At 47.6% G+C, this 27,485-nt stretch overlaps 1 protein-coding gene across 5 annotated transcripts; it reads right to left on the bottom strand.

Moving 5' to 3' along the window:
* Positions 1 to 561: 561 nt before the first annotated feature.
* Positions 562 to 27,485, bottom strand: LOC140905768 (uncharacterized). Of its 5 annotated transcripts, none has more exons than XM_073329217.2 (3): positions 27,148 to 27,485; positions 23,958 to 24,084; positions 562 to 21,186 (listed from the first exon to the last, which is right to left on the bottom strand). In XM_073329217.2, the coding sequence occupies exons 1-3, from the start codon at positions 27,238 to 27,240 to the stop codon at positions 19,391 to 19,393; spliced, it is 2,016 nt and encodes a 671-aa protein (XP_073185318.2). In that variant the 5' UTR covers positions 27,241 to 27,485; the 3' UTR covers positions 562 to 19,390. The 5 variants fall into 5 exon arrangements, with proteins under 5 accessions (XP_073185318.2, XP_073185317.2, XP_073185319.2 ...); XM_073329216.2 differs by having other exon boundaries at positions 562 to 21,189; positions 27,148 to 27,484; XM_073329218.2 differs by lacking the exon at positions 27,148 to 27,485 and adding an exon at positions 22,642 to 22,778 and having other exon boundaries at positions 562 to 21,189; positions 23,958 to 24,044.

The following is a 27,485-nucleotide window of genomic DNA, read 5'->3' as shown; positions in this document are numbered from 1 at the left end:
GACCTGAGAGAACCACGGCTAGTGTATGAGTAGCCACAATGGGCTGCCTTTGTGTACTCAAATAGATGTAAAAGTTCATTCCTTTCCACTTTCAAATTTTCACCCCGTTAAGCTATGTGACATTTGTTTAATGTCGCCTGTGGGGTTTTTGTGACCATTGGCTTTCTGCACAGTGCACTGGTTCCCCCCCACTTGTTAAAAGTTCTATTTTTGGCAAATCAAATGGTCTTCTAGTTCCCAGCAAATATGGCAGACTGGTGGCCAAAGCAAGCTGTACTTGTCAACACACACCAAGCACCACAACATTCATACTTCAGGAAAACACCCAGACAGATTTATAAATGTACCACAAACCCTGCGCAAAGCTCTAGGCCCAACAAACACACACTCCCAGGGCTGACCATTCAAGTGCTCTTTCAAAACCTGCCTCCACTGCCTAACTCCACCTTGGGCTCATGTAATGGCCCTTGTCTCTGGCTGTTCAATGTTAGGGGGCTTATTCCTTCACCCACTTACTTCCCTGGTCCTTCTCGCATGAACAGAGAGCAACAATACCCGAAGTCCGAAGGTGCAAACAATTCGATGTTTATTGGGGTGAACTTCCAGCAAGCTTAAATACAAGTTCCTTTTTTCCTTATTTTCGAATCCCAACTTACTTCCTGTTTGCCCCTAATTTATATAGTAATATTCTTAGCTATACCTTAACCAATCATTCTACTAACATTTAACTAACCAATCCTAACATGGATTAGCTAACCAATTATATCCCACCACCTTAATTAGTTTACACCCAGCAAAATTAATTATACAGCAGACAGAAGCAATCACAGAACCAGACAGAGACCATGCCAATAAACAATAGCAAAGTGGGAACTATAATGACAAAACAATACAGAAGTGAGGATTTCACAACTACATCTGTAAAGACATAAGAGTTTCCCAGCTGTGTCTATTGATAAGTGAGTTCTTACCAGACAGAAAACTATCAACCTCAATTTCCTTTTACAGCTTCTAGGCACTTCCCTTTCTCTGGAGGTGATAGGCACTATAAGGACAGGATTAAATTCCTAACAGCCCAATAGCACCTGATTTCAATGGGACTAGTTTGGGATGTGAGGAGGTGACCGTTCACTTCCCAGCTTATGGCTGCCTCTGTCGCTTAGCCAAAGGCCTTAGCCTAAGAACAGGGCCTCAGACTGTCACAGTAAGAGAAGGCCCTTACACTGGCAGACAGTGATTTTGATTCTTTCTTTTATACCTCTAACTAGCCAAGTGATAGGAATACACCTAAATTCTTAGAGTATAGGCCTTTACAGACAGGCCTGAATATCTATATCCTAACACTCCACCCCTTTTTTTTTTCTTTTTCTTTTGGGATCCTCCTGCCCAGGTATCCCTGGAAAAGCATAGGACATATGGTGACACATTTCCTGATAGGGCCAGGCATCGAGGTGGAAGGTGTCGATGCTCCATCTGTCCCACTGCCCCTTGTGTGGTATAGTGCCCTGCACCTTCTCTCGTACGGGCATACCACACCTATTCCAATTAGTGTTCCAGACTTCCCAGTGTAGTGGGCCCGAGAAGGTTGGGTCCGGGTTGTCTAGTACACTTGGGGGGGCTTACTACATTACTTATAAGTTATAATTAGTGGCTGTTCTCTAGGGGGTTGTGCCCCCCGTGATCGTTTCCATATGCAATGTAACACACATATAGTTAACAATACACCAGCTGCTATGATAATCCACAGCAACACCGAGAGTCCTGACCACTGCAGTATGGTCCAACATCCTGGCCACCACCAAAAACACTGCTTCTCCTCCTTTGATAAGGTTAACATTTTGTCAGCGCCATCCTGTAGTGTGTATTGTAAGTGTGTCCAACTGTTGTCGCTTGCAGCAAGTTGCTCTTGTAATCTCTGTGTACTTTTGTCCATATTGTGTGTCCATTGAATATCCACAGTGAAATTTGGTATTGTCCAAACCAATTCAACTACTTGGTACGGTATCGGGTAGTAGGTGCTGGTTCGATTGTTTACAACGATTGAGTTCACTGATCCATTGGTGCACCATAGTCCAGGTGGCAGAGTATAGAAGTTCATAATTTTGTCATACACTGGAAGGATTTTGCCTCCTAGTGTTATATTGCAGGATTGCATACATTCCCAACAGAATACACCATACCCCATATACATTACCCCTAAATGCCCCCCCTTTGCAATAGGCCATTGATCCTGCTCCTCCATAGTCATAGGAGAGGGGCACATCCATATTCCTCCTCTGGATATACAACTGCTTAATGTGATGACAGTCCAATTTACCCCATTCCATGCCCCCCACCTATTCCCTAGTGGCTCCCAACGTGCTCCCCCTTCCCTACTTACTCCCATAGGGGACAAGGGAACCACCTTATTTGCATTTCCTTCCCATGGTATCATAGTAACAATTACACAAGAACTGTCCCCACAGGTCGGGGATGTTATTTTCCAGGTAGATGGGTATGTTTTTGCAATTGTGGATAAATATGGGCTAGCTTCCCGATTCAATACTGAAGGCCATTGTTCTGACCAAGCATCTCTCATAATATCCATTAACATTATTAACTGAGCATTTTGAATACCTATGCACACTTCTCCCCATGTTAGTCTTCTGAAGCCATCTTCTACCCATGTCACCAGGTCCCCTGCCCAATGAGTTAACTGCAAGTTTACCTCTACTGCTGTCCTCCACCCTGTGGCAACTGCTGATAGTTGCTGTGCCATTAATTCATTAATTTGTTGTTGAAATTTCACATTTTGGCTTACTAATTGTTTGGTTACCCACTCGTCCCCCAGATTCCATGTACCCAGCATAGTGTTCCCAGCTGCCCACAATCCCCTTTTCCGACGACGATTCCAGGTGTGTCCCCTCACCCATGCATTGAATTGTTGTTTCAATCCTTTTATGTACATACTACAATTAGGATGGATTTGGTCCACCCACCATTCCTTGGGGCGTACCACCCATGTAATAGAGTGAAAGGACATGTTAAAAAGTGCTGGCTGCACCTGCTCCCACAATGGCTCCCAGACATTTGCTCGTCGGGGAATATTCTTGGCTCCAGGCTGTGGCCACTTTAAATTTGGATTCTTCCAACTTGGCATCCATATCACCTGTAGGGTTACATTCTGTAAAATGGTTAACTCATCGTACACCCAGCGTCCCAAAGGGGATTTTACGCCTCATGTAATATGTACATAACAATCACACCTTTGGGGATTATCTTCCATGGAAGTACCATTGTGGTTACATATGGTAACATCACACCCTCAATGTGGGGCCCTATTTTCCCAAGAGGGTTCATTTGCTCCAGGAGACCAGAGGGTTATATTCTTTGGACCCTCTGTAACAAACCACATAGCTGGGTAACTGTGTTTTTCACTATCGTTAATCATGGCAGCACCCAGGGAGTACCATGCAATATTTCCTGATAAATTTGATATTCTCCACCTGGTTGGGATTCCCCCATCTAATCCATAAACCATATACCGACACTGCCAAATTCCTGTTGGAGTATTAGTGGTACATCTTTCTATGGGGAGATTCTCATAGTCTTCATTAGCTTTATTACCACAGGTTGCATGTGTAGCCGTCCATGTGTTTCCTCCTTTTGACACTTCACATCGTGGGATCTGAATAGAATTTGTAAATGTGACAATCGTGATTAGCACTAGTAATTGTTCCATCCAGGGCCAGGGAATTTTCATCCTTTTCTCCTTTTTGAATTAACCTGTAATACACACATAACAAAATTTACATGTCCCCTTTCCCAATCCCCTGTTTGTACCTTTTTATTTGCGTGCAGTGAACCCACTCCCGTCCTCCATTCTCTGTACCCAGTAATAGCAGACTGGGCCCTAATTGGTCAAGGACAAGATAGGGGCCCTTCCATTTAGGAGCTGGGAATGGATGGTGTTGACCTGGAATCTTGTACATCACTAGATCTCCCACCTTGGGTAGATCACGCTCCCCAGGCAGGTCGTACCACGCTCTGACTCTTGCTGCTCCTTGCTCGTCTCGCCAGGCCACCGCCTGCTGTACTTGTTTTACATGGTCAATTAAAGTTAAAATCCATTCTTGTGTTAAGCCGTGTGTAGTGACTTCCCCAGGTACTGGGGTAAGTAGATTTTCCCACTGTTCCATAGGCCTTCCCATGAGAGCTTCATATGGAGAAAATCCTGTGCCCTTTGATTCTCGGGCCCTTATTCTCATTAAGACAAAGGGCAGTAACTGTGACCAGTTTTTTCCTCCGACTTCCACTCCCTTTCTTAGCTCACTTTTAATGGTGCGGTTCATGCGTTCCCCCTGCCCCGCAGCCTGGGGGTGGTAAGCAATGTGGAACAACTGTGTGATTCCAGTGAGGGCCGATAGCTCCCCTAACAGATCTGACCGAAAAGCAGCTCCTTGGTCTGAGTCAATCACCTTTGGGACCCCCCAGCGAGTGAATACCTCATTTACCAGTATTGCAGCAGTTACCCGGGCTGTTTGATACTTTGTGGGGAAAGCTTCCACCCACCGGCTGAAAGCATCCACTACCACCAACATGAATCGGTTTTTCCTGTGATCTGGTGGTAGGGGTCCTGTGTAATCAATTTGTATTCTTTCCCATGGTCCCCTTGGGGCTTGTCTCATTAATTCTCCCCTTAGCACCTTGTGAGGTGGGCTGTGCCTGGCACAGTCCAAACAACGTTCCAGATGTGATTTTAAATCAGCTGCCATTCCTGGCCACCAGCACAACCTTTTTAAAGTTCCCAGGGCCTCCTCAAACCCGGGGTGTCCCCCTGCCAAGCTCCCATGCACCCAGCTTAAGAAAGCTGCCCGACTTCCCTGAGGGCACAACATGACCGGTCCCTCAGTTGTTAAGACGCACCAAATCCCTTCCATTAGTTCCACCTTTGGCACATGCCTGGCCCCAAGTTTCATGATGCCTTCCAGTCCTGGGTCAGATTCCTGCAACTCTCGAATTCGCCCTCCCCGATCTGTATCCACCCCGCTTCTTGTTAACACTGTGATAGACACACTCTCTTCTGGCTCCCAGGGCCATGGGGGTGCCTCTGTTGCAGCCTGCTTGGCCTCTACATCGGCCAGATTATTCCCTTTGCTTAGGGGTCCTGTTTTCTTGTGTGCCTTTACCTTTACCACATTGATCCATGTAAAAGAGTGACTCAGCTCCTCCACTCGCTTCCACCAGGTAGCATGCTTGATTGTGGAGCCGTCTGTCGCCCTGAAATGATTATCTGCCCACCATCTCAGCATTAATGTGGCACCACGAAATACATAATCTGAATCTACCACCACCCAACATTCTGCCTCAAATTTGGGATCCACTTCATTTAAAGCTGTTAGCAAGGCTGCCAGTTCTGCCTCCTGAGCTGACTTTGCTTCTAGTGAGAAACCAATGGTGCTGACTGTCTCATTGCCTCTGATTCCCACAACAGCTAAGCCTGCAGTTTTCCGTCCCCCTTGATAGCTACAACTTCCATCCAAAAACCATACTAGTGTCCCCTCCTTTACCTGATTGGGATTAGCTGCCCGAAACACCTGATGTTGGGTTTTACCTGGGCTGGCTTCACATTGGTGTGGGGTGCCAGCCAGATGTAATCCAGCTACCCAGACTATGGGTTCCTTTAACACCTCTGCTTTAATGTTTTCTGCCTGTAGAGCCAGCAACCATTTAGCAATACGCTACCCACTCACTTGTCCCTGTAAGATAGTGTGCATGTTTAACAGCCACAGGGGGTCATGAGATCGGACTATGACTTTCTGCATTCCCGTAAGGTATTTAAATTTCCCTACCCCCCAGTAGGAGCACAACAGCACCTTTTCACACCACCCATACTTCAATTCCACAGCACTCAAAAGTCGAGAGGCAAAGGCCACAGGTCGGTCCTTTGCTCCATACTCCTGTGTTAATGCACAACCAATGGTAGTGTCCGATACCAAAGGATACAGATAAAAGAATTTCTCCCCATCTGGGGAGGCCAGCACTGGCCAGGTTTTCCTTTAGCACTCTCACTGCCTCAGTACACTCTTCTGACCACTCCCAAGTTGAGGCTCGGGTTAGGTCAAATAGAGGCTGGGCTATTTCTGCATAATTGGCCACAAAATCCCTGCAAAATCCAGTTAGACCCAGAAAACTTTGCAAGCTTTTAACATCCGTAGGCAGTGGCAGGGACTGGATCAGTTGCACCCGTCCCTTATCGATTTCCTTTCCCATCTGAGACACTTCCACTCCTAAGTAGTTCACTCTTGTCTGTCCCATCTGAGCCTTTTTCTCATTGACCTTCAATCCTGCTCTTGCCAAAGCTTGCAGGACCTGCTCGGTTAGTTCCCTGTCTTCTTCCTCTGTCCCTGACATTAGCAACAGGTCGTCTACATATTGTATGCACCTTGCTGAATCCACCCCCTCCAGAGCCTGTCTCATGTATCTGTGAAAAATTGCAGGGGAGTCCCTATATCCCTGGGGTAGGACTGTCCAGCAGAACTGTCTGCCCTCCCATGTGAATGCAGTTTTATACTGACATGAGGTAGCTAGTGGCAGAGACTAAAACCCATTAGCTATGTCCAAAACAGTGAAAATTCAGAATTGGGGTCCAATACGGGCCAACATTTCAGGGTATGCTGCCACCACTGAGGCTGGTGAATTGGCCAGAGAATTTAGTGCCCTGTAATCCACAGTGAGACGCCAGGTACCGTTTGGCTTCCTCACGGGCCACACAGCAGCATTACGAGTCACGGCACCAAGATGTTAGGGGGCTTATTCCTTCACCCACTTACTTTCCTGGTCCTTCTCGCATGAACAGAGAGCAACAATACCCGAAGTCCGAAGGTGCAAACAATTCGATGTTTATTGGGGTGAACTTCCAGCAAGCTTAAATACAAGTTCCTTTTTTCCTTATTTTCGAATCCCAACTTACTTCCTGTTTGCCCCTAATTTATATAGTAATATTCTTAGCTATACCTTAACCAATCATTCTACTAACATTTAACTAACCAATCCTAACATGGATTAGCTAACCAATTATATCCCACCACCTTAATTAGTTTACACCCAGCAAAATTAATTATACAGCAGACAGAAGCAATCACAGAACCAGACAGAGACCATGCCAATAAACAATAGCAAAGTGGGAACTATAATGACAAAACAATACAGAAGTGAGGATTTCACAACTACATCTGTAAAGACATAAGAGTTTCCCAGCTGTGTCTATTGATAAGTGAGTTCTTACCAGACAGAAAACTATCAACCTCAATTTCCTTTTACAGCTTCTAGGCACTTCCCTTTCTCTGGAGGTGTGTAGCCAGACAGCCGCCACCCCCCTCAGACCAGCATTGCTGGAAACACAGGAGGAAGCAGGAACAGAGCACTTAACATATATTCCAGCACAGCCTTTGAAGCTGTGAAAGCACAGGTGTGCTGCTACAATGTGCCTCTGGGAACAGATACAAGGATTAAGCTCACAGCAGGCAGAGGCCCTGTGACAGACATGGCTCTTAGCCCCAACTAAATAGCGTGATGCACACACACCAACATCCTAGTTGGGAAAATATTTACCCTGATAAAAGAAATGTCCAGTAGTCGACACTTATTGTTTCTCTCCTTTGCAAGTGTAAACTACTCTTGTGAAAGCTGGCGTCACCCCGACAGACCAGCCTCAATTTGGCATAAGAAAGGAGAAAGAGAATAAAGGAGTACAGAGGTATAAGTAGGGGACCTACAGCACCATGATTTTTGAGTGCTTTTCACTATCTATCTGCTGGTCAGATAAGTGACAGCCTCCCAAGGCTTCTGCAGCTAAGAGGGTCCCTACGCCTTGTCCCTTATTCGTCTTTCCGCGGAATTGAGTGACCGATCCTGGCTTGGCACCGCTGGAATCGAGAGATGCAAGGAGGGTAAGAAGCACCCACACCTGATCTCCTATCTTTAGTGTACACATATTTTGAAATAGAGCTCTATACTTTGTTTTCTTTGGGATTGTGGCTTCAGTTTTGTAACTTGTTTGTGTGTGTAACATCTCTACATTTAAATAAGTAGGCACTAGCAATTTTGTAACCACATGATTAGAATCTAGCTTAATAAATTTTGGTAACCATTTATGCATAAGCCTGACTTGTTTTCTCTGGTTTACTGTAAAGCAGCCAACACAATTAAAGAACCTCAGCCGTTTTGGCTCTAAAGCCTGGCCATTAGGTGAGAGTACTAAGAGCCTAGCGTTGAGTTGTGCCGCCTCCACGGGGCAAACTCTTGGGGCACCTGTCAGTCAATCCTGGCTGCCCGCTGCAAAGGAGCTCTGAGCTCTAGCAGTTAAAGTCACGGGTGTGGAGAGGCTCTTAGTGCTGCCATTGGGGCACCTGTCAGTCAGTATTGACTGCCCGCTGCGAAGGAGCTCTGAGCTCTAGCAGTTAAAGTCACGGGTGGTTAGGACCTTGGGGCATCCGTCAGCCTAGCCCGGGCTGCCCGCCGCGAAGGGACAGTGCGTCCTAGCGGTTAAAGTCACGGATGATATAAACGGGCATAGCTGGCACCTCACTAAACATCCTTGGCTGTCGGCTAACAAGGTGATAGGCACTATAAGGACAGGATTAAATTCCTAACAGCCCAATAGCACCTTATTTCAATGTGACTAGTTTGGAATGTGAGGATGTGACCGTTCACTTCCCAGCTTATGGCTGCCTCTGCTGCTTAGCCAAAGGCCTTAGCCTAAGAACAGGGCCTCAGACTGTCACAGTAAGAGAAAGACCTTACACTGGCAGACAGTGATTTTGATTCTTTCTTTTATACCTCTAACTAGCCAAGTGATAGGAATACACCTAAATTCTTAGAGTATAGGCCTTTACAGACAGGCCTGAATATCTATATCCTAACACTCAAAGTCAGCGGCCAGCCACTCCACCCCAACCCTGGCAGAAGCTTTTCTCCCTTTACCTCACAGATCTTGCTGAGAAGGCCAATGGCATTTTGGGATGTATAAGTAGGGGCATTGCCAGCAGATCGAGGGATGTGATCATCCCCCTCTATTCGACATTGGTGAGGCCTCATCTGGAGTGCTGTGTCCAGGGCCCCACACTACAAGAAGGATGTGAAAAAATTGGAAAGCGTCCAGCGGAGGGCAACAAAAATGATGAGGGGACTGGAACACATGACTTATGAGGAGAGGCTGAGGGAACTGGGATTGTTTAGTCTGCAGAAGAGAAGAATGAGGGGGGATTTGATAGCTGCTTTCAACTACCTGAAAGGGGGTTCCAAAGAGGATGGATCTAGACTGTTCTCAATGGTAGCAGATGACAGAAAGAGGAGTAATGGTCTCAAGTTGTAGTGGGGGAGGTTTAGGTTGGATATTAGGAAAAACTTTTTCACTTGGAGGGTGGTGAAACACTGGAATGCGTTACCTAGGGAGGTGGTGGAATCTCCTGTCTTAGAAGTTTTTAAGGTCAGGCTTGACAAAGCCCTGGCTGGGATGATTTAGTTGGGCGTTGGTCCTGCTTTGAGCAGGGGGTTGGACTAGTCGACCTCCTGAGGTCCCTTCCAACCCTGATATTCTAGGATTCTATGATCTTATGCAGGACAAAACAGGCAGCTATAACCATTGGGATGTTTTTCTCACTAAGATCTAATCAAGTTAGTAAACTCCAGCAGCGTCCCTTCACTCTACCAAGGAGACATTCAACATTCAATGCACCTCCTGAGCCAGTTGCTGAATCTTCCCTGGGTGCTGTCAAGGTGGCTGGTGTACAGCTCCATAAGGCAGGGCAGGCTGGGTCTCCAGAAATCATTACTGGCATTTCACGATCGCTAATGGTGATCTGCTGGCTAGGAGAGAATGTCCCTGTGTGCAGCTTTCGGAACAGCCCTGTGTTTTTAAAGATGCAAGCATCATACACTTCCCCTGGCCAGCTACAGTGATGTTGGTGAAGTCTCCTGATGATCCACCAATATTTGCATAAACCATAGAAAACTAGCCCTTTCTGTTGCTGTACTCTGTGGCAAGGTGGGATGGTGCCAACATAGGGACGTGTGTGTCATCTATCACCCCACCGTGTTTCAAGAACCAAATTACTGCAAATCCATCCACTATTTCCTGCACATTGCTGAGGGTCACTGTCCTGCATAGCAGAAGATGATTGATGGCCCGGCACACTTGCATGACAACAGCTCCCACTGTGGATTTGCCAACTCCAAAATGATTTCCCACTGACCAGCATTCCGGCATTGGAAGCTGCCCGTGTGTGATCACCATTCACTTTTTCATTGTCAGTACAGTTCTCATGCTGGTGTCATTGCGCTGGAGGGCTGGGGTGAACTTGGCACACACGGCCAGGAACGTGGCCTTTTGAATCCGAAAGTTCTGCAGCCCCTGCTCATCCCAAAACTGCATTACGATGTGATCCCTCCAGTTAGGGCTCAGAAGCATCATTCCACCAAGGGCAGCTGCTCTGTGCATGCCACCAGCAACCCTGAATTGTTTTTTTTGCAAAGTACCTCAGGAAACTGTCCTTAAAGATGGCATCACGTCCCCTGTTGCGGACCTTCCTGTGCGTCTGCAAATACAGGAGCATTGTGCATCCTGGAGCTGCAATGTTCATAAGAATAGTGCAGAGTTTTGCATGCTCTGTGCTTCGCTAAGAGGTGGCAGGCACTGAAAAGTGCTGTACAGGCTTGTGGGATTTTTTTTTAAATGGTGCAAAAATTATGGACTATCGATGTCGTTATGGGATGGAGAAGTTGCATGCTGGAAACCTGATCTGTAGCACCCAGAGCTCTCTGGGCAAGTCATTACTATCCCACAACACTGTGAACATTCCCCCAAAGCCATTATCCTGGAAGGTGGCGTGTGGCATGCTGGGATACCTACCTGTGGTGCACTGCACTTGACACTTACTCAAGGACCCCTGGGGAGTCCACACAGAGCCAATGCAAGCAGCCACGTAGGCAGACAATGGTGGCTGTAGGCCGATGTAACTTGGACAAACCAGTTTGTAGTGCAGACATGGCCCAGTAAAACCCAGTTTCATCCCCAAAGATTTCATAATCTAAATAGCCAAGACAAAGTGCAGGAGAAAGGATTTTTTCCCATTTCCACCCTGAATTGCCTCCACTTGCTTTGTGCTTTTCAAACATCAGGTACCAGCTTTGGGAGGCTCAGCCTACGCAATGTTTGAAGGACTCAGGGAAGCTTCATTCAGGTGTAGCGTTGCCTCATCCTAGATCTCGGCTTTTGGTTTAAACTCTAGAATCTTTATTAACTGATGCTGTACTTACAGATTAATCAAGTTAAGGCCAGGCAGGACTATAAAATCATTGAGACCAACCACCTGTATATCCCAGGCCCTTAAATTTCACCCAGTTACCCCTACATTGAGCCCAGTAACTTGTGTTTGACTAAAGCAAACTTCCAGAAATGCCTCCAGTCTTGATACCCTAGATAACCCTAGAAAACATGAAGAGCTGGAGAATCCACCACTGGCCTTGGGAGTTGGTTCCAATGGTTAATCACCCTTATTTAAAACATTGTGCCTTATTTCCAATTTGAATTTGTCTGGCTTCAGCTTCCAGGCATTGGTTCTTGCTCTGCCCTTCTCTGCTGGATTAAAGAGCCTGTCAGTACTTGGTATTTTCTCCTTGTGAAGGTCCTTAGACACGGAGATCAAGTCACCTCTCAATCTTTTTGGTAAGCTAAATAGATGGAGCTCATGGAGTCTCTCCCTGCAAGGCATTTTCTCCAGCACTCAGATCAGGTTTGTGGCTGTCTCCTGCACCCTCTCCAATTGTTCTACATCTTTTAAAAAATACGGACACCAGAACTGTCCACAGGATTCCAGTTTCAGTCTCACCAGGGCTGTGTACAGAGGCCAAATCACCTCCTCACGCCTCCTGTTTATACATCCAAGGATCACATTAGCCCCTTTTGCCTCCGTCACACTGGAAGCTCATAGCCAATCACCTGTCCACTCTCAGCCCTAGACCCTTTCCAGAGTCACTGCTTCCCAGAAGCCAGTCCCCCAGTCTGGAGGGCAAGCCAGCATTTCTTTTTCCTACATCTATCACTTTATATTTGGCCATCTTAAAACGCATTTTGTTTGACTGGGCCCAGCTTGCCCAGTGATTCTCTATTGCTGTCCTCTCATCATCAGTTGCCGTGCCACCACATGGTGTCACGTGCAAATGTTATGAGTGGTGATTTTATATTGACTGCCCGATCACTGCTGAAAATATTGAATAGCAGCAACCCTAGTACCAGTTCCTGCAGAACGGCCTTAGAAACATCCCCATTCAAAGATTCCTCATTGGCAAGTACTTTTTGAGATCTGTTAACTGGCCAGCTCTTAATCCATCTAACGTGTGCTTCCCTGATACTGTACAGTGCTCGTTTTTAATCGGCGTGTGTGGTACTATGTGAAATGCCGCACGAACGGCTATTTTATCTGTTACACTCGCACCTGACAGAGATTTTGACTTTTCCTCCTTAACTTTTTCTTTCCTCTTTATTTAGAAATATAGAGAAGAACAAACGAGCAAAGAAGCAAAAAAGAGCCAAAGATTAAATAAAGTAATCAACAGGCATAAATTATGCATACAGAATAGCCAAATACATGTGAGACATGGATGCCCTGATTACCTTATATATATAGACAACCCTTATTTTCTTTTGCATGTTTACCATGTGTTTCATTATTCGTACACACTGAGTAACGAAGCCTAAAACACGAAAAGTACCTGCACCATAGCGGGCTCAGAAATATTACTCGGTATATAAGACAGAGCCAACAGCCGCTCCAGCCCCAGTCCCATATCTTGCTAGAACTTCCAAGCATCAAGTATGGCTGTATCTTCCTGAGGTCTGTCTGTCTTTGAATGTGCCATATGACTGTAGTACAGTCTAAGGCTGTAGTCATCATACTCCCATGGCCACCCAGTGCTGCGTTATCCAGTTGGAGATCATGCCATTTTACATCCCATAATACTGTGTCCCTTTTAGATTTTGTTAGGATAATCTCTCTTAATGTTTGAGTGTTTTGCACGCTATACAAAGTTACCAGCCTGTACCTACATAGTCTCTAAAAGAAACAAGCCTTTATTGGTGACGTTGATTGACAAAAGGAAAAAATTTAAAATGTTCATCTAAATCATACAGATTGTAGCAGTCTAAGATTTGCAGACCTTTTCTTCTGAGATCATTCTTCAAAGCAATCAGCAAAAAGAATGTATTAAATATACAAATTCTCTTGTAAGGAATATGTTCATTCCTTATAAAACTAGCTGAATTATTTTGTTTAGGAAGACAATTAAGTGCCAATATTTCAGGCCTACTTTACCCCAGAAACCTGAAACTTTGTTAAATTCTATTTCACGCTCTGCGTAACGCTGGGAATAGTAGCTTTGTAGAATCAACAGCACAGCAGACGCATACATGTTTGTACTCTCCTACTCTAATAGCCCGCACAGAACTAGTTTTTATGCGCTTTGCAAAAAGTTCTAGCACTATAGAAAACCATAGTGGAAATAAAGGACTTTTTTCCCCAATTCAGCTCTAAACCCTGCAGCAAGCTACCACGTGGGAAAGGATTCCTCTGGCTCAGATGGAAAGTGGACACCATCACATCAGCTTGTTTGCGGGGTTTCTTCTTCTAATCCCCTTCCGGGCTGAGCAATGAAGATAATAGGACCCTATATCTGACTTTCCCCTTTCTCTCTGATTCTCACAGTGCTACCGTGGAGCCCAAACTCGTACTTGGTCAGACGAAATAACTAGACCCATACTTGGAAAACCTGTGATCACACCTGGAAAACAAATCCCAAGGATCAGAATGAAAAGTGAAACCCTGTCCCACTGATTCCAACAGAGGCACGCCTTGGCCCTGGCTTTATCCAGCCTCTCTCCCTGTTTCTTTGTAGAGAGACCAACAATACAACGCATGATAAAAAAAAACATAATTAAAATCAGAAACCCATGCAATGTGTCCTCGTTGTATTTACATTCAAACATTTCTGTTTACAGCCCCTACCTCATCTTCTCAGTAGGTTAAAGAAACACATTTCTCCTATCCCCTTTGGCAAGGTTCCACCCTGGGGCCCGATTCCACTCTTCCACACAGCAACTGAATTATGGAGCAGCTTCCCTGACTGCAGTGGAGTTCAGGCCTGATTCAATGCTGTGAAAGTCAGTGGGAGCCCTTAGATTGGCCTCTAATGGACATTGGCCTGACCCTCCCTGTGGAATTTACATGGTTGTAAATGAGACTGGGTTTGGCCCCTTATCATGGAGTCCCTGCAATGGTAAAATAGAAAAACCAGAAATCACTCATCAAACACTGAAGACACTGGAAAGCATCATGACCCCTTTCTGAACCTCAGAAGTCACCCTCAAGCAAACTCACAAAGAGGCCACTTTAGTTTCAGTTTCAAGGACTGGTTGAGCCCATTACGTTAAGGCAACAAATGGCTTTATGTTGTGTTTCCTCCAGGACTAGAAAGAAAGGTGACGCATCAGGAATCGCAGCTATAGAGCTCAGTGTTCCCGTTTTCCTCACACATATGCTCAGAGTCTGCTCCGACTTCTGGCAGTTCACCCTCTTCTGCTGCTTCTTACCATCTTGTTTAACCCATGTTCCATTTACTGTAACCCAGATGGGCTTCTGGATTCTGGTCCTGCCATTTTCTCTGAGCCACTTCTCATTTCTTGAGGCATCTCCAGAACCTCTCTGGAAAGATTTAGATACCAAATCTTTACCTTTCAGATTCACAGAACAACTTAAATGGAGAAACCAGGTAGGATCTTAAGTTCTTACATCCTGGGGCTTTCCCGGGGCTTGTCTTCTTTTTAAGATTTATGCTGAAGAGGCTTGAAAACGTGTCCTTCAAAACCCATCATTCAGTTGCCTGAATTTATGGCCTTTTCTCCATATTAGTATATTAATGTCCACTTTCTATATTTGCTGTAACGGCTCTTTGTAAATGGAGCAAATATTCAACTAATTTCCTTCCCTAACCAAAGGATTTCTCAAACCCAGCACTATGATTCTATGTCAGTCCTCTTGAGCTTCCTTTCTCAGCTCTGCACTGACGGAATTGTCTTGTCTGCCCTGCCCTGCCCCCATAGCATCTGGCTGTTCTCCGCTGGTGCCTTAACTGCCCGATAGCCAGGTGGTTAATTGGTGTAGCATGTCTGAGGCTCCTCACAGCACTCATAGGCTGTTCTTTGATGCCTACGTCCAGTCCTTTCAACCACATTTATCTAGCCCCTGGCATCATCCATCCTTTGGGTCTAACACTCACCCGAGGTGAAATTCTCCTACTAGGCAGAGGGCAGCAGAGAGGCTGACATGGGACATAGGCCTTGTGCTCTATGAATTTCATAGAATCATAGAATATCAGGGTTGGAAGGGACCTCAGGAGGTCATCTAGTCCAGCCCCCTGCTCAAAGCAGGACCAATCCCCAATTTTTGCCCCAGATCCCAAATGGCCCCCTCAAGGATTGAACTCACAACCCTGGGTTTAACAGGCCAATGCTCAAACCACTGAGCTATCCCTCCCCCCCAAATTTCGCCCTCTAGCGTAGGTGGGGATGTAATACCTTGTATTGGATCAGCTTCTCCTGGTGAGAGACAAGCTTTCAAGCCGCACAGAGGTCTGGTCTACACTGCAGACCTGAATCGGTATAATCACGTCGCTTGGGGTGTGAAAAATCCACACCTAACACACACACACACACCCCCGATGTAGACAGCACTATGTCAGCAGAGTTTCTCCTGCCGACACAGCTACCACCTCTCAGGGAGGTGGGTTAACTATGCCAATGGGAGAGCTCTTTCCCATCGGCACAGGAGCAGCTTCACTTACACACTACAGTGGCGCAGCTGCGCTGACAGGGTTTTAAGTGTAGAGCTGCCCAGAGCTCTGGGAACTGTTCTGGGAGCATCACAGCTAAAGGCCAGGTGGGACGGATTGTTTGGCATGAGTAGTTAGCGCATACTGCAAGGGACCATGCAAGGTAGAGTGTCCCGTTAGCACCTCTGTGGTCAGAGGACAAAAAGCAGGGGGTTAGTAGGTTACAGATTGCTGTAATAAGCCAGGACTCCCGTGTCTCTGTTCAGCCCACGAGCTTTAGTGTCTAGGGATTTAAGCTCCCAGGCTTGTCTTTTGAAAGCGTTATGCAGGTTTCCTTTGAGGAGGAGGAGGACTCAGTTAGGGCTTATTACAACAATCTGTAATCCATTAACCCCCACTTTTTGTCCTATGCCGTCCTCCCTGCTCCCAGTCTCATCCAACGTGCATGGAAATACACAGCAGGTTCCCAGACTTGTTTTCTGAGTCGAGGATTGCCCTTTCTACCTTATAAATGGTATTTATGTGCACAGAGCCAACCAAATTTTGGCCAGTGACATCTGTACAACCTAATGGCAGTCCATGGGGTAGCATAGTTTTATTTGGCCTTGGCCTTTCCACCATACATTAGTGGCAGTGTCTTTAATCATTTGATTGTACACCCAAGCCAGGGATGGTAGGGGAAGCAGGATGTCCATGTTAGGCAGCACCAGCAGACTCCTGGGTTCAGAAGCATGGGGCTGGATTCAGCCACTGAAGTCAGGAGCACTATGCTGATTTACTGCAGCTGAGAATATGACCCATGGTGTCTTTCTCCCCCTGCCTGCTATTCCTACCTCTTTATCTCTTATGCAACACAGCTCAGTGCAAATGTATGGAACCAGGCAGCGTGTCAGGTGAATCTGTTCACAGTTCCCATATGCACCCCTGGGGCGTCCGACTCCCCAAGCTACCGAGGAGGAAGATAGACTGGCCGTAGTATTTCCTTTAGAGCAAGACCCAGCCACTCCAAAGAACTGATTCTGCCATCTGTTGCATTACCACTTGTGCTCTGTGACTAGTTCCATTGAGGGGAAGGCAGGATGGTCCTAATTTTTTATTAATTTGTGGCTTTAGTGCCCAGATCCTTTGGTAACTGGCATATTAGGAAAACACATGTAGAAAGTGCCCATAAGAACTGAGAGCAGTGGAGCAAACCTCTCCCGCAGAAATTGCTTAGTGAGGATAATACTCGCCCTGTCTCTAGTGCCGTTCAGCAGTGCATCTCAAAGCCAAATATCAACATTAATCCTCACAACCCTACATGTTCCAGACAGGGAAACTGAGGCATAGAGCGGGTAATGTGACATCTCCATGGTTACATACTGAGCCAGTGTCAGAGGTGAAAGTCCTGGCTTCCAGTCCCTGGAGCTTGTACATGTCATGCCTTGAATCCTCAAGAAGGTCAGGGGACCGTGAGTGACTCATTTTCCCCAGCGAGATCATCTCTGCGTCCTCTCAGAGCGACGCTCAGCATTTAGGGCTGTGATCAAGAGGAACTAGCTCCACTTTGTGGCTGGAGAGCCAGCCCTACTTGCCTTTTACAGAAGGGAAACCGGAGCACAGAGAGGGGCAGTGACTCAAGGTCACACAGGGAATCCAGAGCCGAGCCCGTTAGAACCCTGGAGTCCCCAGCTCCCAGCCCTACCCGCTCCGCAGCACCATCAGCATCACATGAGCACCTGCGCTGCCTTGAGCCATAAACATCCACAGACGCTCTGAACAAAGGCAGCTCCCGAGGTGCGTGCAGGACAACTGGGAGACATCAAGGACATCCTGAACGATTCCTGTGCAGCAGTGAAGGAGCTGGGAGAACCAGATCTCCAAGCCCTGGAACCTGCGGGACAGGCGCCAACCATTGGTGTTAAAAACTTCTGGGAGTTATTCACCGGGAAGTGTGACAAGTCAGAGACACTGAGCACCAGCCAGAACACCCGACCCTCTGAACACCACCTCACAGAAAAGGAAGCTGCTTCTGGCCCCAGGACACGCCATGCGGAGCTGACACAGGAGAGGCCTGGCTGTGGGGATGAGTGAAAGCCAGCCCCATCCCCAGAGGCTGTATCAGTACAGGGCCCTACAAGATGCTATCGTTTGACCTGTCCCACAAGGATAAGGCCCAGAGTTAGTAACTGCAAAACTCCAGGGGAGCCTGGCACAATATCGGTTGCTGTGGGAATAAACCTGAGAAAGGGGCAGAATGCCTTCTCCTCAGCCGCTGTTGCCCAGTGTCCCTCAGGAACTCGTCCAGCCCAATGTCCGGGGGAAGCAGAGCCCCCTAAAACACAGATGCAGGAATGAAGGAAGCTGGCTGGGGCAGGTCTCAGTCACATAATCACTTAGATGATCTCGCAGCTCTTTTCCATCTATGATTATGATGATCCTTGTAGTCTCGTCCACCTTCTCCAGGGAGTTAGCCTGGACCTCTTGCCAGCAGCTCTTCTGCTGTTTGCCACCTGCCTTTGGTCCCTTGCAAGTTCTCTGCTGTAGAATATAGAGGGACTTATTGCATGAATGTCATGGGCTCCATGCTGCCATTTCAGTGACTTTGGCTTTTCTCCCTCCCCATACATCTGACGGCTGCATGTGCAATGTCTCCCTTGGCCTCGAAGGTGGATCTTCTCACACGCTGCTCTTCCACCACCACCAGAACCAACATTTGTTCTTTCCAGCCTGGGCTTGCTGTCTAGTTCTGCCCTTTCTCCTCCGGAGGGAACTTTTCATGCACTGAGCACATCGATGATTCCTGGCCTCTTTTGCGGTTTGCTCATCTGTTACGTTAACTTGGGTTTTCAGTGAACTTTCTCAAACACGCGGCACTCCCAGAACAGGAGTCAACAGGGAGCAACAGACTGGATGATGAGTGGAATGGCTCAGGGTCGATTCTATGGCCTCTGCCATCCTAAGGAGGCTTCTGCAAAGTCCCAATTCACCCCGGTGTATCTCCAGTGAAGTTATACGTGGGATGAATGCAGCCCCAGAGCTCAGGGTTTGTATGTGATGCTAAACGGAGTCAGAAAAGATCATACGGATCTGGGCACTGGGTGGTAAAGGATCTGTATTGTGTAGGTGACTGCACTGACTGATCAGAAATGCAGTTCAATTAAATTAGTGTGTGAGTGAGCAAGCAATGGAGGGGAATCTATGCTCTGTATCCCTAGTCACCCAGCACGCAAGTGGGATTGATTGTGATAAAATCATTGAAACCACCTACTCAATGCGAAGCTGCAGCAAAAAAGCCAGACCAGATGCTATGCTGCATGGATAGAAGAGAAGGAAAACCAAAGGATGTGGTAGCATGTAAGGCTCTTGTGAGTCCCCACCTGGGGCACTACAGGACCGGGTACCATCCAGCTTCCTTGGAAGGGTGCAACAGGGGAGGGTTAGGAATTGGGAGTAAATGGAGGAACCTGGGCAGAGCTACATCATGCAAAAGGTAACAATAACCACATGGAATACGTCATCAGCAGGAGCGGGATGCCACATGAGCTCAAGAGACACCTAGATTTACTCCTGGGGAAAGTGGACAGGTCTGCAGAGCAAACTGGAAGCTGGGCTTTAAATCCATGACCAGGGGATAGGGATTTGGGTCGAGATGATCTTTCCCTGCTCTTAAAACTTCCTGAGCCAAATTCACTGGGTGCAACTTCACTGATGTCAGTGATGCGGCAGCAGGGCCGGCGCTGGGCCTGTGTGTTAGAACCTGTCTCTCCTGCGTGTGGGCTTTCTGGTGCGTTATTAAATTAGACTTCTGGCAGAAGCTTTTCCCACAGTCCTTGCAGGTAAATGAGATCATTTCTCGGTGGGCTTTCTGAGGGACAGTGGCAAGCATCTTCTGCGGGAAACCGTCCCCACTTTCGCTGGGTAGTATCACCGGCTCTTGGGAATGGGTTTTCTGGTGCACCTTGAGATAGCGCATGGAGGAGAAGCTTTTCCCGCAGTCGGTGCATATACTCAGCAGCACCCTGCTGTGGATCTTCAGGTGGATTTTCAGAGACCCCTCCGCAGTGAAGCTTTTCCCACATTCCGTGCAAGTGAAGGGCCTCTCCCCTGTGTGCATTCGCTGGTGGATCCGCAGGTACTTGGCAGTGAAGCTTTTCCCACAGTCAGAGCAGGTGAACAGGCCCTCCCCTGTGTGCATCCGCTGGTGGATGCGGAGATAGCCCTTCTGGGCGAAGCTCTCCCCACACTCCGCGCAGGTGAATGTGGTCTCCCCCGTGTGGCTTCTCTGGTGCATCTTGAGATATCGCATGGTGGCAAAGCTCTTCCCGCAATCACTGCAGATGAAGGGGGTCCCGTCCGTGTGGATTTTCTGGTGTATCTTCAGATAGCCCTTGGTGGTGAAGCGTTTCCCACACTCGGCACAGGGATACGGGGTCTCCCCCGTGTGCAGCCTCTGGTGTATCTTGAGATAGCCCTTGGTGGTGAAGCTCTTCGCACACTCAGTGCATGTGAAGGGCGTCTCACCCGTGTGGATTCTCTGGTGCGCCTTGAGGGAGCCCTTGGAAATGAAGCTTTTCCCACACTCCAGACATGTGAACGGCCTCTTCCCCTTGTGCTGTCCCAGGTGTATCTTGAGATAGCCCTTGGAAGTAAAACTCTTCCCGCACTCGGTGCAAGTAAAGGGCCTCTCTCCCGTGTGTTTCCTCTGGTGGACTTTGAGGTCCACCTTGCGAGTGAAGCTCTTCCCACATTCACTGCACAGAAAGGGCCTCTCCCCCGTGTGCTTCCTCTGGTGCATTTTGAGATCCCCCTTTGACGGGAACCTTTTTCCGCATTCAGTGCATGGAAAGGGCTTCTCCCCTGTGTGGAGTCTCAGGTGGATCTTCAGGTATCCCCTCTGGGTGAAGCTTTTCCCACACTCGGTGCATGCGTATGGCCGCTCCCCTGTGTGGATTCTCAGGTGGATCTTCAGGTCCCCTTTCTGAGAGAAGCATTTCCCACACTCACTGCAGGGAAACGGCCTCTCCCTCTTGTGGTTCCTCTGTCGTATTAGGAGATCTGTCTTCTCCACACAGCTTCGTTTGCATTCCTGAAGGGCGTCTGGTCTCTCCGTCACCTGGGCTTTCTGCTGAGCCGTGCTGTTTGTGGATAGCCCTTGCGTGTTTCCTACTGAGTTTCTTTGCGTTGTCTGGAGTTTGCTCTGACTCAGGCAGTTTTTCACCTTCACTGAACTTTGGGAAACTTTCTCTTTAAGCTTCACTGAAAAGGTCTTCACAGGAAGCAGGTTTTCAGCATCTTCCTCCTGATTCTTCTCCTCCATACTTTCATTCACAATCTCATCATCTACTAGAGAGAAAACAACAGACCAGATGTTATTCCATGTGATGGTAGCAAAAGAAACGTTTCTCGTTTAAACAAAAGTTTCTATTAATTGCAAACCCCCAGGGGCTGTCAAACCTCCCTGGGAGAAACACAGTTGGAATCTCAGACTTATTGTTATGTATTATTTGTGTGATGCGGACAGGCCGGATCCCTGCTCGGGCCCACGTCTCAGCTGGGGACTAAGAGACACACAGCTGGAGTCTGGCTGGGGTTTGTGCCCTGGTTTTGAACAGGCTGCACTGAGGTTGACATTCACGCTCTTGCATCACCGTTGGGAGCATTACAGTCTGTATAGCAGCAGCACCTAGGGATGCAGTCAAGGACCAGGGTCCCATTTTGCCAGGCACTGAGACATGCAGTGAAGAGACGTCAGACCATCCCTGCCCCAGACAGCTCCCGCTCTAGGTTGTATCAAGACACAACAGCTGGGGGAGACAAACAAATGGGGCTATGGGGAGGGAGGTGATGGGATACCAATAAAGCGAGCACATTGGTATACAATGAGCAACAGTCTTAACTCAGCATCTGCCTAGCCACTGTCAGCAGCATGGCTGGATCGGCCTCACTGCAGCTGGGCTCCCTCAGCAGGGGACCCGAGAAGGAAAGCTAGCTGCTGATTCCCCTCACCCCAGAGTTTCTCACACTCTGGAAGGGCAGCCAGGGAGACCACACAGAGGGGCTAATAGAAGCAGCTGGAGGAGGATGGAAAACACGTTGGGGTCCAGTTTGAAAGCTGCTCACTATCTAGGAAATCACTTTATGTACTTATTGGAAGCCCCATGGCCTTAAAATGAATCCCGGGCTTCCATGCTGCTGGTACTGTCCTGGAGAAAATTCACCTACCCTCTACTGAGACCAAAGTCTTTAAGTGGGTGCAACTTTATCACCGATCCTCCTGCCAGCTAGTCACTCATCCTGTACTGTACATCAGCTCCCATTCCCTGACACTGCCTCACTGCCCAGCTACTTCTACTTCCACTTCCCCTTGTGCATGCCTGCACCCAGCAGGCAGGTTACAAGCTGAGGGATAAAGCTCTATCAGCTTCCGCTGAATTCCGCCAGCTCTGAAACCGGCTCGTGGAAATGTTAAAGCACACAGGAGTCACCAGACTGGATCAGACCGTCATCTATCCAGTCCCCTCTCCTGTCGGACCATGACTAATCACACTGGCTTCAGAGGCAGGGGCGAGGACCATTAGAATATGCTGCCTATCGGAAAAGATTGTTCCTAACGCCCTGGAGGCTGGGGGATTGTGCAGCAACCAGGCTGCAGGGGCAAGTCATGAAGAGGGAGCACTTTGAGTCGCAAAGAGAGAACGGGAGCAGACAAGGGGGGGGCCATATGGGGCAAAAGCTAACTCCCAGCCACAGCCTCAAGGAGGCACACCTGGACTGACTGCAGCTCTTCAAAGGTACCTTTCAATTTCATGGAATGCCCTTGTCCTTGTACCAGGAGAAGTTATGGCTCCTACACACACGGAGCTGCCCGTGCAGCTCTCTCCCTCCGCGCCGCTCTCGTGGCATCTGGGTAGCGGGCGTGAGGTTCACACGGGCTGTGGGGAAAAATGGGTCCTGCCAGCGCGGTTCAGGGAATGTGGTGACCCATATCAAACTGGCTGCGGTCCCGAGCGTTGCTGAAATCATCTTCTCCAACAACTCTCACCATCTCGAACCCTGGTACCCTTCTCCAGCTGTCCACACTGCCTTCCGGCAGGAATTCCCAACCTCCTTCCCTTGCATTCAACGTCCTGCCCAACTCAGCCACTGCCTATGGCCCAGCTCGGTCTTCATGTGAGCAGGAGCAACTGACTCAGAGAAGCAGCACCTACGTACCCAAGTTTGCCTCTATCCCTCAGCACCCTAACTCCAGCTCCTCTGTAATTACCTGTCTGCCAGCTCCCTCTCTTCCCATTTCCCATTCTCTTCCCTTTACGCAGTGTCCTAGGCAGGAAACTCCCTCGCCCTTAGCACCCGAACACCCCCCACCTCACAGAACCCTTCCCTCCAAACTCCCACGCCCCTCTGATGCAAATCCTCACAGGGAAGTGAAGCATTCTGGTCAGTGTGCCGGCTGGCTGGTCTCGCCTACCCTGTTACAGCCTGATCGTTACTGTTGCTATCAGCTGGCCTCAGCGTCCAGTTCTGCCACCCGCTTTCAGATATCGATAACCTTTTCTTCCGAAGGGAAATGGAGCGATTCTGGTTCTGACCGTCACCATGTCACGTGGCGTGACACCATGAGGGGGAAACGACATCTCATGTGTCTTTTAAAACCAGTTTCTCTTCTGGAACAACAAATACTGAAGTGCCTTTACTCATAACACTGCAGCCATTGTGTGACCTCACTGGAGGGCAGAGTTGCGGTGTTCTGAGCCTTCACTGTGTGTTTCTTACCTTAGCTGCTTTAGATTTAACTTTGAGTTTCCTGGATTCAGAACTCTTGGTTTGGTTTACAACACCCTGCAGCGTTTTATCCCCCTAAAGTTATCCATGCACGCACCAGCTTAACTGCAGCCCGCAGTATTTTGTCTAGGAAATGAACACCACTTAAAAATGAGACTGCAGGACCTCGCTAGCAGGCGCTTCCCTGTCTGTTCATTCCCCCAAGAGCTGAGAATTGTCAGAGATACAATTCTCACATGCTCCACGCAGGGAGAATCCCACGCAACTGTCTGGTGACGTGGCTTTTCATGTGTTGCACGGCCCCCAGTAGCACAAACGTGTCTCTTTACCTAGCGAGGTGACGAGCTCGTAATTCTCCTTCATCACATCCCAGTACAGTTCTTTCTGCCATTCCGCTAACTCCTTCCACTCCTCCGGCGAGAAATAGACTGCAACATCCTCAAATGTCACCGGAGCCTGAAATCACAAATTGTCACCTGGTTAGCATCTTCTGCATCAGCAGCATCCTGCCCCTTACAGCCCTGACCCTTGTCCAGGGATGGGGCATTTTCGAGTCACAGCAATAATCCACTCACTGCTGACACAGGAATTTAGGAGTTGCCATACTAGGTCTGAGCAGGGGTACCCTCTCTCCAACAGCAGCAGTACCAGTTACTTCAACGGAAGTACAAGAAACCATGTCACAGAACGCGAATAACCTGCTTCTAGGGGAAAAGTCTTTGTGATTGCTATCAGCTCAGGCCCTGAAGCAGAATTTATAGTTTCCACAATTATATTTAATTATCCTGTCTAATGTAATGTTGGATGCTTGCATTAACCCTGAGTGCTTAATGTTTTTCTGAATTCTGCAAAGCTCCTGGACTCAATATTGCCATGTGGCAATGAGTTCCGCATTCTAATTTTACGTTTTTCAATTTCTGCTGCCTTTCAATGTCACTAAATGTTCCCTTGCTCTTGCACTGGGCAAGAGGATAAACAGAAGCAGCAAATTTACCCTCCCTATGCCAGTCAGTTCTTATACCTCTATCCTGTCCTCTCTCATTCATCTCCTCTCTAAACTAAACAGTCTCAATCTCACCTCACTCACAAGTCCCTCCTGGCCTCTAATTTGGCACCAGTCCCTGAACTCCCTCTGTATGTGCTATTGAACTGATGGGACAGGCTGACCAGAACTGAACACAATATTCAGGGCAGGGCACACCCCTGACACATGATGTCAGTGTGATATTTACTGTATCTTCAGGCACACTAACACGTCACATACTTTTCTGGGCCAGTGCTGTACGTGAAGCGGAGGTTTCCATTGCTCTGCCGCAATAACACCCAGTTCTTTGTCTGAGTGGTGACAATTGATCTAGAATCCAGACACGTGAATAAATAGCTCAAATGGATCTTTCCAAACTGCCTTGCTCTGCATTTGTTAGCAGTGAATTTCATCTGCTGTGGTGTTGCCCATTCACCCATCTTGGCTAGGTCTCTCTTGTTCCCAGGGGCACCATTTCAGATTTTGGTGGGGGGGGAAGGGGGAATAACCCGTGATTCCTGGGGCTATGTAGGCACTTGAAAACTCTAGTTTTTTGGCAGGTAATTTAGCAATTAGCTGACAGGAGCCCTGTATCTAATTCCTTTATAAAAAATAAATAAATAAATAAATATTAGACCCACTCAACTCTAACATCATCTTGTGGCAAATCACTTAAGGGACACTGGTTTAAAATTGTAATGTATATTCTTACTAACTCTGGAGAGAGAGAGAGAGAGAGAGAGAGGGTGCGCGCGCCCATCAGGACTCCTGGGTTCTATCCCAGCTCTGGGAGGGGAGTGGGGTCTAATGGGTTACAGTAGGGAGCAGATACATCTGGGTTCTATAGAAGAACATCAGAATGGCCATACTGGGTAAGATCAAAGGTCCATCTAGCCCAGTATCCTGTCTTCCAACAGTGGCCAATGCCAGGTGCCCCAGAGGGAATGAACAGAACAGGGAATCATCAAGTTGGCCTGTTGCCCACTCCCAGCTTCTGGCAAACAGAGGCAAAGGACATGCATGGATGTCTGCCCACCCTGGCTAATAGCCATTGCTGGACCTATCCTCCAGGAACGTATCTAGTTCTTACTGGAACCCTGTTATAGTCTTGGCCTTCACAACATCCCCCAACAAAGAGTTCCACGTGTTGACTGTGAAGAAACACTTTGTTTGTTTGTTTTAAATCTGCTGCCTATTAATGTCATTGGGTGACCCCTAGTTCTTGTGTTATGTGAAGGAGTAAATAACTCTTCCCTCTTTAATGACAGGTTTCAGAGTAACAGCCGAGTTAGTCTGTATTCGCAAAAAGAAAAGGAGGTCTTGTGGCACCTTAGAGACTAACCAATTTATTTGAGCATAAGCTTTCGTGAGCTACAGCTCACTCACAAAAGCTTATGCTCAAATAAATTGGTTAGTCTCTAAGGTGCCACAAGTCCTCCTTTTCTTCCTTCTTTACTTTCTCCACACCTCTATCATATTCCCCCTTTGTCTCTTTTCCATGCTGAAAAGTCCCAGTCTTATTAATCTCTCCTCATACCCTTAATCATTTCTGCTGCCCTTCTCTGTACCTTTTCCAATTCCAATGTATCTTTTTTGAGATGGGGTGACCAAATCTGCATGCAGCATTCAAGATGTTGGCGTACCATGGATTTATATAGAGGCAATATGATATTTTCTGTCTTATCTAACCCTTTCCTAACGATTCCCAATATTTTGGAAGCTTTTTTAATTGCCACTGCACATTGAACAGATGTTTGCAGAGAACTATCCATAATGACTCCAAGATCGCTTTATTGACGGGTTCAGCTAATTTAGACCCCATCATTTTGCATGTAGAGTTGGGATTATGTTTTCCAATGTGCATTACTTTGCATTTATCAACAGTGAATTTCATCTGCCATTTTGTTGCCCAGTCACCCAGTTTTGAGAGATCCTTCTGCAGCTCTTCGCAGTCTGCCTGGGTCTTAACTGCCTTTAGTAATTTTGTATCATCTGCAAATTTTGCCACCTCACTGTTTACCCCTTTTCCCAGATCATTTATGAATATGTTAAATAGCATTGGGCCCAGTACAGACTCCTGGGGGACACCACTATTTACCTCTCTCCATTCTGGAAATTGACCATTTATTCTACCCTTTGTTTCCTACCTTTTAACAGAATTGTCTGGCAGTGGTTTCAGGATCATCTAAGGATCCTTAATTTACTTTAATGACAAGCCTTTTGTTATCTTAATCACCCTGCCTATTTGTAAACAAACTCCCTGCCCCAAAGTCTGCTGCTCCCAGCTTCCAAATTCATCACATATCACACTGAAGCTGTTGCAGTTAAGAGCTCCGTCTGGGGCTAGGGTGAGTAGACCTCCCCTACGGAAGGGGCGGGGGGCTAGAGCCATCTCCTTGCCCCCCTAAATGGCACCCCTGCTAGTTCCTCACAGTCTCCTCTAATCTTGACTAACCCTGATTGTCTGCTGTGGTTTTTGCCACCTGGCTACTCACCCCATTTTCCAGGTAATTAATGAATATACTAAAAACCAGCCCTAGGTTAGAAGACTGCGGCATGCTCTGTGCCCCTTTGGCCACGCTGAACATCGACTGTCTAGTCTCATCTCGTAGCCAGTCACCGATCCACAACAGAACCTTCTCTCTTGCTCCATGACTCCCTTCGGTGCCCTTGGCAGTTTCTAGTGAGGGACTTCTGACAGAGGCTTTGAAACAGTCCCTACAAACGACACAAACCAATTGGTCTTTACCAATTATTTTGCTGACACACGAGAGAATTCACCTTCGTTTCCCCTGCTGGGTGCTCATGCTAGGAGCCATTCAGCACAGTAGAA

Source organism: Lepidochelys kempii, chromosome 2, assembly GCF_965140285.1.
Source record: "Lepidochelys kempii isolate rLepKem1 chromosome 2, rLepKem1.hap1, whole genome shotgun sequence".
NCBI lineage: Eukaryota > Metazoa > Chordata > Testudines > Cheloniidae > Lepidochelys > Lepidochelys kempii.
The sequence above is the reverse complement of the archived record's forward strand: the minus strand, read 5'-3'. Positions and strand labels throughout refer to the sequence as shown.